Here is a 12290-nt window from a genome sequence, read left to right on the forward strand (position 1 = left end):
TAACAACATAATCCACACTTCACTGTGCCTTTTGAGTTTGACATTCGAAGTCTCTTTTCCTTTCCTCGCTCTTGTTTTGACATGATAGATATACCCTGGTTAAAAACCAAAAAAATGGCAGCAATGTGGATGGACCTAGAGAGTAGCATATTTAGTGAAGTAAGTCAGATAGAGAAAGACAAATATGGTATGACATGACCTATATGTAGAATCTAAAAAACAATATAAACAAATGTATATGTAAAACAGAAACAGATTCACAGACATAGAAAACAAACCAGTGGTTACCTAAGGAGACAGGAAAGAGGGGAGGGGCAAATTAGGGGTATGAGATTAAGAGATGCAAACTGCTTTGTATAAAATAGGTAAGGATATATTGTATAGCACAGGGTAATTATAGCCATTATCTTGTAATAACTTTTAGTGGAGTATAAGCTGTAAAAAAATGAATCACAATGTTGTACACCTGAAACTAAGATGTACATCAACTATACTTCAATAACAAAAAAAATGTTGTGGAATAGCAATACACGTAGCACTCAAAACCTGTCAAGTTTTAAAAGAGAATCACTGCAATTTGTACTGTGCTAAGCAGCAGTGGAAAGCAATGAGAGTGTTGTAAACAGTCTCTGTTGCAACTATTCAACGCTGCCATTAAAGCACAAAAGCTGCCATAGACGATATGTAACTGAATGAGCATGGCTCTGTCCAATAAAACTTTATGGATACTGAAATCTGAATTTCATATACTTTTCATGTTTTGTGAAATTTTATTCTTCCCGTGTTATTTTCCAACTACTTAAATTAATAAAAACTATACTCAATCATGGGCTGTACAAAAACACGTGCTGGACCAGATTTGGGCCAAGGGCTGTAGTTTGCTAACCCCTGCTCTTGAGTGTAGACCAAGAGAGCAAGGACCTTGCCTGTTGTGTTGAATAAATTTGTAGTTAAATAGTCAAATCACAAAATCATGCTTTACCCTGGAGAAGGGGAGGGAAATGGATACAAATCACATAAATTGGTATAAATCAAATAAATGTTTTCTTATCAAACTGCTAATTCTTACTATATTATGTAAACTGAAATACAGTTGAAAAAGCCTAGTTATTATAATATCTAAAAACAACAGGCGTGCATTGTTCATCTAACAGCTTTTTAACTTCACAAAGCCACGGTCAAAATCAATAATAGGGCTTCCCTGGTGGCGCAGTGGTTGAGAGTCCGCCTGCCGATGCAGGGGACACGGGTTCGTGCCCTGGTCTGGGAGGATCCCGCATGCCGCGGAGCGGCTGGGCCCGTAAGCCATGGCCACTGAGCCTGTACATCCGGAGCCTGTGCTCCGCAACGGGAGAGGCCACAACAGTGAGAGGCCCGCGTACCGCAAAAAAAAAAAAAAAAAAAAAAATCAATAATAAAAAGTTATTTTCAAATCTTTAAATGCTCTGTTGATCTAGTATGTGCAATAATTAAGATGGTTACATAAAAATAATAAATTTTTAAAAATTTTATTTCTAGGCAATACAATTTATTGATTCATATTTAAGATCAAGTTTTAGCCCCACCTTTATTCTTACCAGCTATGTGATATTGGCGAGTTAACATCTACTATGAAGAATTCTTGTGATGACTTACAACAATGCTGGGCACACTAAGAAGGTCAAAATATATTACCTTTTTTTTAAAAAAAAACTTATTATTGCAGATAGGGCTCAGCATCATGACATTAAAATGCTGTATTCTTAATTTAAAAGAAATCCAAAATAGGTTCAAGTATCTTATTACTCTATAAAAATTTGGGCTATCATTACTTAACAATATGACTAAAATAGAAACTGATTAATTTCCTTACCTGACATGTCTGCTGAATCACCTATAATGGAAATATAGCAGAATAATAATTATCCATAAATACTATAAGCAAAATTTGTAAAAACTCAATTATCATAAAATGATAATTTAAAGTAATTTAAATAATTGTTATATAAAAATTAATTTTATTATGCAAAATTGAGTACACTGTAAGTAAAGCCACTAATTTCAATTATATATGCATATTAACATTCTATGCATATGACCTTTCAATCTTTGGATCAATATTTTCTTTATATATAGTGAGTCACATGAAATTTTAAACATAACAACTTAAAATAATATTGATACGGTTTAAAACTGATATGACTTTATTTTGGTTTAAAAAATGCCCTGTTAACAGATCCTTTGGGCTTTAGAATTAGATCTAAACCTTCTGAGAGAAATGATGGCAAAAGTTAGCATGTAACTCAAGAAAAAAAAAAAAGCTCTTAATTCAGGCCACAAATTAACCCCTTTCTTATTTTTTCTAATTAAACATTTTCTGTCTGAGTAAAAGATTACCAAAAAAGAAAACACAAAACTCATTATATTTGCAGTGGAAATATTTATTAACCACAATTTTAGAAGCAACAGTCTATTGCAAGAAAGAAAGCAGAAAAATTTAGCAATCTTTTCAAAATAGATGATTGTTCTGTGCTTTGGTAGAGCTTTATATCCCTATGAAATAATTATTTCAATGACATATGTAGACCTATCGTATCCTGACCTGGAATATGAGAGAAAAGGTAATGAAGTACTTGACTCTGCTGAACAGACCAGTCAGGATATACCACTTTTAGTTTTGAACATGCTCTGATAACAACCAAATGATGAGAGGACTTGAAACTATGTCACATGAAGAATGGTTTAAAGACTGAGGGTGTTTGGTTTTGGCGATCAGGCTTATCCCAGAATATCTGCAGGGCCTGGGACAATTAAGAGTACAGACAAAGATCTAAACATCACAGGTCTAAATATTCTGGGTGCCCCAAAATGAGGACCAGTGAATTGCAATGAAAGAAAAACAAATTTTGGTTCTATATGAAGAAGCACTTTATAACAGAGCTTCCTGGGCTTCCCTCGTGGTGCAGTGGTTAAGAATCTGCCTGCCAATGCAGGGGACATGGGTTCGAACCGTGGTCTGGGAATATCCTACATGCCATGGAAAAACTAAGCCCGTGTGTCACAACTACTGAGCCTGCACTCTAGAGCCCACAAGCCACAACTACTGAGTCCATGTGCCACAACTACTGAAGCACGCATGCTTAGAACCCGCACACTGCAACGAAGAGCAGCCCCTGCTCGCCACTCGAGAAAGTGGCACAACTCGAGAAAGCCTGCGTGCAGCAACAAAGACCCAACACAGCCAAAAATAAATAAATAGAATAAATAAGTTTATTAAAAAAAAACAAACAAACAGAGCTTCCTAAGGAGAGGTTAGGTTACTCTGTTAGGCATCAAGTGATAATGGGGTTCAAGCACGTGTAGGAGGATCCTTAATCAAATATGTAAAAAAGGAAATTCAAACATCTAATGATGGACAGTTAATGATGGATAAAATGATATATTTGGCTCTGAGATTCCAAGAAAAAAGAAAAGTTTGAATGTAACTGGCTAAAATACCACAAAAGCAAATATTTCAGTTCCTCTATGATTTATATGACTTTTTAACAAAGAGAACCATATACATTTTAGAAAGTGTTTCCGTGCTTTGTGGGTTTTAAACAAGCCTGGCATGCAAAGTACCTACTGATTCAATTTTCTTTAGGTTCAGAAGAGAAAAAGTCTCTTACTCTTTGATCTTCTCTTGAGTCTTTCTTACACTTAATTAGGCATCAGTAAAGAATTTTATGTCTTGTGGAATGGTACAAGTAGGGCAAGGCACAGAACTACATACATGATCTAAAATCCATCTCTGTACTGGCTGAACTTTGACTTGGAAGGAGAAAGAGGGGGAGATAATTAGCCATTCCACATTCTCTATAGTGTTGCCTTTCAACAAAAGGGAAAGAATACAAATATCAAATCATGCATTTGAAACTAACACAATATTTTATGTCAATTATATCTCAATTTTAAAAAGGGAAAGAAGTAGAGGTCAAATTTCATGAAAGATTAATTTGTGACATTTCTTAATCAAAAGAGAAAACTATAGCCCTAATATGTTAAACAAAGTTGCTTTTTTTTTTTTTTTTTTGTGGTACGCGGGCCTCTCACCGCTGCGGCCTCTCCCGCTGCAGGGCACAGGCTCCGGACGCGCAGGCTCAGCGGCCATGGCTCACAGGCACAGCCGCTCCGCGGCACGTGGGATCCTCCCGGACCGGGGCACGAACCTGCGTCCCCTGCATCGGCAGGTGGACCCCCAACCACTGCGCCACCAGGGAAGCCCCCAAAGTTGCTTTTTTAAAGGGAGAAAAGGGGAAAGAAAAGGAGAAGGAGCAAAGCTGGGAAATGGAAGAACCATGCCTTCTAGGATTCCATTCATAGAATGTAAATTCCACTAACATAGTGATTGTCTTTTTTTGCAAGCTGCTTATACCCCGAGCACCAAGAACAATACCTTGCATGTGGCAGATACTCAGTAAATTTGTTGAATAAGTGAACTTAATAAAAATTAACTGATCAATAACTATATGCTAAGAGGCACTAAACATGATGCTTTCATGACCAAAATAGTAACTTGGTCTCTTATTCCTCATGCAAAGTGAAAAGAAGACTTCAATTTCAAAAACTTAGTGTGAAAATGGGCTAGATCTACGTATTTATATTCAAAGATTAGAAAGGCTGGATCAACAGGCAGAATAGAAGGACGTGGAGCTCACCTTCTCCTACAAATACATCAGAACTACATCTACATGTGGAACCCTTCTCACAGAATACCTGCTGAACACCAGCAGATCTCATAAAACCAAAGTTGCAAGAAAGATCACCATGTAACCAGGTAGGATGAAAGAAAAAAAAAATAAGAATCAGGACAGGACCTGTGCCCTGGCAGAGAGCTATGAAAGAGGAAAGATTCCCTCACCCTGGGAAGTCTCTTTACTGGTGGTGAGATCAGCTGGGACAGAAAGGGAGCTTCAGAGGCTCAGAGAAGAGTAGAGCAGCTGGTTTACAGCAGGTGGAACAGATAGAGACCAATACAGAGGGTCCTGGCCACCTCCCTGCCCTCCCCAGCCTGAGATGTGCATCTGCTGGTGTGTGCGGGGGTGCTGGGCACTGAAACTTGGGTTTCAGAGGACAGATCTGGGGAGAGGACTGGGGTTGGTTGTGTGGAGACAGCCTGAAGGGGCTGAAGTGTGGTCCAAGCCACAATCAGGGGTGTGCGCAGGAAGGAGCTTGGGTCTGCCACTGAAGTCCCATTGTTAATGCTCGACGGGAGGGGCAGGGCCCCTGCCATAGCAGCCTCCCATTCTTGGAGTGCTCGTGGTGGTGCAGCTCTGCCTCTTTGAGGTCTGGGAGAGTGTAAGCACCAGAGGATTGTCCATACTTGGAGGCAGGGCTGAAATCCAAACCGATCCCCAGGGGCCGTGTGACTTTGGAAGCAGGGCTAAAATCTGAGTATCCCAGAGGTTGTGGGATCTGTGAATTTAGGCACTTTGTAAACTCAGTGCCCGTGGGACATCCGAGCAGATTACTGGTGATCTTGTGGATGGGGCGGGTCCAGCAATAGTGGCTGTGGGCTTTTCCACAGTCTGGGCTGACTCAGTAGCTCTACGATGGGTCCAGGTGCAAGACTTTGGCAGTCCCGGTACCTGATCTCAGCAGTTCTGCACCAAGGGATCTGCGCTAGTGGCTTTGTGAGCACAGCATCTGAGGGACACCCAGGACAACTGCCTGAATTCCCACGGTTGAGGTGGGGCCAAGGGCAGTGCCAAAACAGTGTACTTTGTGAATCCACACAACGGGTGACAGGCAACATCACAGAGTGCACTTCCTGGTGGACAGCTCCTACAAAGCAATACTCAGTGGCTCCTCTCCCTGCTCCAACCCTGCCTACCTCACACCGCAGTTCAGAAATGGATCTGGGGGTGTCTACTCCAACAAGTGGGAAACAGACCTTGCCCCCAACAGGGCTGTGACAAGCACAGACCAAAGAGGAGGGCCCATTCAACATCCAGTGCAGGCTCTGGTCACCACAACAACAATTACACCCCCTATCAAGGGGATAATGGTCAACACACACTGAGGAAAGATGTGGCAGGTATCCATACTAAAAACAACCCTCACACTAAAAATATTAGACTCATGGAGCATACACAGGGACACTTCCACATAAAAAGAGCCCTTCAGGACCACAGTAGATAACTGTTTCTCTTAAATTCATAAAGCCAGAGAAATATGAGTAAAATGAAGAAGCAGAGGAACCACTCCTGATTTAAAGATCAAGAGAATTCCCCTGAAAGAACAAAGAATGAAGCAGACCTCTCCAGTTTACTAGACCCTGAGTTCAAGAAGGAAATAATGAAAATACTGAAGGAATGAAGAAGGGCTATTGATAGAAATGCAGATTACTATAAAAAGCAATTAGAAACTATAAAGAGGAGCCGATTAAAATTAGAAAACTCATTTGCCAAGACAAAAGCTGAGCTAAAGGCAATAAATAGCAAACTGGATAATGCAGAAGAATGAATAAGTGATCTGGAAGACAGAATAATGGAAATCATCCAATCAGATCAGCAGACAGAAAGACAAATGAAAAAAACAATGAAAGCAATATACAAGACCTATGGGATAATATAAAGCATCCCAATCTACACATAAGAGGGATTCCAAGAAGGAGAAGAAAAAGGGATTGAAAATATATTTGAAGAAATTATGGCTGAAAATTTTAGAAGGAAACATATATCCAGGTACAGAAAGCACAGAGGGTCCCAAACAAGATGAACCCAAACAGACCTATACCAAGACATATTATGACTAAAATGGCAAAAGTTTAAGACACAGGGAGGATTCTAAAGGCAGCAAGAGAAAATAAAGAGTAAATGACAAGGGGACACCCATAAGGCTCTCAGCTGATTTCTCCACAGAAACATTGCAGGCCAGAAGGGGAGTGGCAAGATGTATTCAAAGTCCTGAAAGGGAAAAACCTGCAAAACAGGATACTCTACCCAGAAATATTATCACTTAGAATAGAAAGAGAGATAAAGAATTTCTCAGACAAGCAAAAACTAAAAGAATACAACAATACTAAACCAATCCTAAAAGAAATATTGAAAGGTCTTCTCTAAATAGAAAAGAAGCAAGAATCTACAGGAAAGAGAAAATCACAATTGGAAAGTAAATCAAATAAGCCAATAGACAGATTTTTAAAAAATCAAAAAAAAATTTGTGAAAGCAATAACTACAATGAACATCAAAAGGATAAACACAAAGATGTAAAAGATGACATCAAAATCATATAATGTGTGGGAGGAGAGTAAGAAATGTAGATTTTTTGTAGATTGTTTGTTTGTTTGTATCAAAGTCTCTTTATTCCTTTGCTCATTCTTTATTATGAAATGCTTGAGACATGTCAAGTGGTTTTTTTTTTTTCTTTGTGGCCACACTGTACAGCTTTCAGGATCTTAGTTCCCTGACCACAGATCAAACCCAGGCCCCTGGCAGTGAAAGCACTGAGTCCTAATCACTGGGCCACAAGGGAACTCCCAATTTTTTTTTTTAGAATGTGTTTGAGTCTATAGGACTACCAGTCTAAAGCAAAAAGATATAGTAATGAGTTATCATACTTGAGAAACAGTGAAAAACAGAGTAACCACAAATCGAAAACATACAACAGATTCACAAAAACCAAAAAGAAGAGAACATAAGCATAATACAAAAGAAAATCATCAAACCACAACAAGAAAACAAAAAGAAAAAGGAACAAAGAAGAAACACAAAAGCAACTGCAAAACAAGGTTTAAAATGCAATAAATACATATCTATCAATAATTACCTTAAATGTAATGAACTAAATGCTCCAAACAAAAGACACAGAGTGGGGAGGGGATAAATTAGGAGTTTGGGATTAACATATATACACTACTATATATGAAATAGCCAACAAGGACCTATTGTATAGCACAGGGAACTATACTCAGTATTTTATAATAACCTATAAGGGAAAAGAATCTGAAAAAAATAGATATATGTGTATGTATAACTGAATCACCCTGCTGTACACCTGAAACTAACAAAACATTGTAAATCAATTATATCAATAGTTCAATAAAAAAAAAGAAAATCATATGTACTCTCAAGTACAGCTGTAAATTAGTAATTATGCTCCTAAGCCTGAAAAATCTCACCCAAAGCCTTAAAACAGTGTGAAAAACATAAAAGTCTCCATGACACTAAGAAAAAAAAAAAAAGGACACAGAATGGCAGATTGCATACAAAAAACAAGAGCCTACAATATGCTGCCTACAAGAGACCTGAAAGTGGTTTCAGGCGAAGAATACAATAAGTCCCCTATATACGAACAAGTTCTGTTCTGAGAGCGTGTTCTTAAGACCAACAAAGTTAGCCTCGGTATCCAACTAACACAACTGGCTATATAGTACTGTACTGTAATAGGTTTATAATACTTTTCACACAAATAATACATAAAAAACAAACAGAAAAAATAAAGAAGACTTTTTTAATCTTACAGTACAGTACCTTGAAAAGTACAGTAGTACAACAGCTGGCATACAGGGGCTGGCATTGAGTAAACAGGCAAGAAGAGTCACTGACTGGAGGAGAGAGAGGAGTTAGGAAGGAGACAGTAGAGCTGAAGGATCGTCAGCAATAGGAGATGGAGGGCAAGCTGCAATTTCACTCACACCTGACGCTGATGGAAGGCATGTTCCCATCTTTGAAAGTTCACAACGTGAAGGTTCGTATATAGGGGACTTACTGTACACATAGAGTGAAAGTGAGGGGATGGAAAAAGATATTTCATGCAAACAGAAATGACAAGAAAGTGAGGAGAGCAATATTCATGTCAGACAAAATAGACTTTAAAACAAAGGCCATAATTAAAAAGATAAAGAAGGCCACTATATAATGATAAAAGAATCAATACAAGAGGAGGATATTACACTCATTAACATATATGCACCCAATATAGGAGCACATAAATACGTAAAACAAATACTAACAGACATAAAGGGAGAAACTGACAGGAGTACAATAATAGTAGGAGACCCCACTCATATCAATGGACAGATATTCCAGACAGAAAATCAATAAGGCAATGGAGATCCTAAATGGCACAATAGACCAGTTGGATTTAATTGATATTTTTAGGACATTACATCCAAACAGAGTACACATTCTTTTCAAGTGCACATGGAACATTCTCTAGGATTGACCACATACTAGGACACAAAACAAGCCTCAACAAATCTAAGAGGACAGAAGTTACTTCAAGCATCTTTTTTGACCACAACAGCATGAAACTAGAAATCAACCACAGAAAGAGAAACGAGAAAAAATGATTACATGGAGACTAAACAACATGCTACTAAAAAACCAATGGATCAATGATGAAATGAAAGAGGAAATTAAAAAATACCTTGAGACAAATGACAATGAAAACACAATCATACACAATCTATGGGATGCAGCAGAAGCAGTTCTTAGAGGGAAGTTCATAGCGATACCGGCCTTCCTCAAAAAACAAGAAAAATCTCAAATAAACAACCTAACCTACCACCTAAAAAGAATTAGAAAAAGAACAAACAAAACCTAAAGCCAGCGTAAGGAAGGAAATAATAAAGGTCATGGAGGAAATAAATACAATAGAGATTTTAAAAAACAATTGAAAAAAATCAATAAAACCAAGAGCTGCTTCTTTGAAAGGGTAAGCAAAATCGACAAGCCTCTGGCCAGGCTCACCAAGAAGAAAAGAGAGAGGACCCAAATAAACAAAATAAGAAATGAAAGAGGAAAAATAACAACCAATACTGCAGAAATACAAAGAACAGTAAGAGAATACTATGAACAATTATATGCCAACAAATTGGAAAACCTAGAACAAGTTTCTGCAAACCAAAGTCCAGGACCAGATGCCTTTACTGGGGACTTTTACCAAACACGCAAAGAACTTATACTGATCCTTCTCAATCCCTTCCAAAAGACTGAAGAGGAGAGAACACTCCCAAAGCCATTCTATGAAGCTATCATTGCCCTAATACCAAAACAAGACACAGACAATACCAAAGAGACTTGCCTGGTGGCGCAGTGGTTAAGAATCCACCTGCCAATGCAGGGGACACAGGATCGATCACTGGTCCAGGAAGATCCGACATGCCATGAAGCAACTAAGCCCATGTGCCACAACTACTGAGCCTGTGCTCTAGAGCCCGCAAGCCACAACTACTGAAGCCCACATGCTCTGGAACACACATGCCAGAACTACTGAAGCCAGTGTGACCTAAGGCCTGTGTACTGCAACTACTGAGCCTGTGTTTTGCAACTACTACAAGAGAAGCCACTGCAATGAGAAGCCCGCACACCACTACAAAGAGTAGGCCCCGCTCATTGCAACTACAGAAAGCCCGCGTGCAGCAACCAAGACCCAATGCAGCCAAAAAATAAATTAAAACATAAATTTAAAAAAAGAGACAATACCAAAAAAGAAAACTACAGGCCAATATCTTTGATGAATATAGATACAAAAATTCTCAACAAAATATTAGTAAACTGAATCCAACAACATATAAAAAAGATCACAGGTCTTGATCAAGTGGATTCATCCCAGGGTCACAAGGATGGTTCAACATACACAAATCAATCAACATGATACACCATAACAAGGAAAGGGAAAGGGAAAGGGAAAGGGAAAGGGAAAGGGAAAGGGAAAGGGAAAGGGAAAGGGAAAGGGAAAGGAAAGAAAAAAAAAACAGAAGGGAAGGGAAGGGAAGGAAAAGAACAGAACAGAACTACATGATCACCTCAATAAATGCAGAAAAAGCATTTGATAAAATGCTTTTGGATGCTTCAACATCCATTCATGATAAAAACTCTCACCAAAGTGGGTATAGAGGGAACATATCTCAACGTAATAAAAGCTATTTATGACAAACCCACAGCCAACATAATACTCAATAGTGAAAAGCTGAAAGCCTTCCTGCTAAAATCTGGAAGAAGACAAGGATGCCCACTCTCACCACATCTATTCAATACAGTATTGGAAGTCTTAGCCACAGCAATCAGACAAGAAAAGGAAATAAAAGGTATCCAAATTGGAAGAGAAGAGGTAAAACTGTCATATGCCGATGACATAATATATACAGAAAACCCTAAAGCCTCTACACAAAACTACTAGAACTGATAAATGAATTCAGCAAGGTAGCAGGATACAAGATTAACATACAGAAATCTGTTGCCATTTCTTACATTAACAACGAAATATCAGAAAGGGAAAGTAAAAACACATTAAGAAAATAAATTTATTTATTTATTTATAGCTGCATTGGGTCTTCATCGCTGCGCATGGGCTTTCTCTAGTTGCAGCAAGCGGGGGCTACTCTTCTTTGTGGTGCGCGGGCTTCTCACTGTGGTGGCTTCTCTTGTTGCAGAGCATGGGCTCTAGGCGTGCGGGCTCAGTAGTTGTGGCTCGCAGGCTCTAGAGCACAGGCTCAGTAGTTGTACGCATGGGCTTAGTAGCTCTGCGGCATGTGGGGTCTTCCTGGACCAGGGCTTGAACCCATGTCCCCTGCATTGGCAGGTGGATTCTTAACCACTGCGCCACCAGGGAAGCTCACACATTCTCTTTTAAAATCGCATAAAAAAAATTACTTAGGAATAAACCTGACCAAGGAGGTGAAAGACTTAATATGCTGAGAACTAAAACACACTGATTAAGGAAATTGAAGATGATTTAAAGAATTGAAAGATATACCATGCCCTTGGATTGGAAGAATTAGTATCATTAAAATGGCCATACTACCCAAAGCAATCTACAGATTTAATGTGATCACTATGAAATTACCCATAACATTTTTCACAGAACTAGAACAAATAATCCTAACATTTATGTGTGACCATAAAAGACCTAGAATTGCCAAAGCAATCCTGAGGAAAAAGAACAAAGCAGGAGGCATAACCCTCCCAGACTTCAGACAATGCTACAAAGCTACAGTAATCAAAACAGCATAGTACTGGCACAAAAACCAGACATATGGATCAATGGAACAGAACAGGGAGTGTAGAAATAAACCCACACACCTACAGTCAATTAATCTTAGACAAGGAGACAAGAATATACAATGGAGAAAAGACAGTTTCTTCAGCAAGTGGTGTTGGGAAAGCTGGGCAGCTGCATGTAAATCAACGAAGTTAGAGCACATCCTCACATTATACACAAAAATAAACTCAAAATACCTTAAAAACTTAAATTTAAGACATGACACTGTAAAACTCTTAGAAGAAACCACAGGCAAAACATTCTCTGACATAAATTGTACCAA

The 12290-nt window shown here is 38.6% G+C and overlaps 1 protein-coding gene across 3 annotated transcripts in view; it reads right to left on the minus strand.

Moving 5' to 3' along the window:
• The window catches only part of EML5 (EMAP like 5), a 172045-nt gene that overhangs the window by 18388 nt on the left and 141367 nt on the right, over positions 1-12290 (minus strand). For 2 of the 3 annotated variants that reach the window (XM_032621288.1, XM_032621289.1), the window contains one exon: positions 1853-1873. The exons of the other annotated variant lie outside the window; for it this stretch is intronic. In XM_032621288.1, the coding sequence (XP_032477179.1) occupies positions 1853-1873 (21 nt within the window). The remainder of the gene's footprint in view (positions 1-1852; positions 1874-12290) is intronic. 3 annotated transcript variants of the gene reach the window in all.

The sequence above is a fragment of the Phocoena sinus genome, chromosome 2 (genome assembly GCF_008692025.1).
Source record: "Phocoena sinus isolate mPhoSin1 chromosome 2, mPhoSin1.pri, whole genome shotgun sequence".
In the NCBI taxonomy this organism is placed as follows: domain Eukaryota; kingdom Metazoa; phylum Chordata; class Mammalia; order Artiodactyla; family Phocoenidae; genus Phocoena; species Phocoena sinus.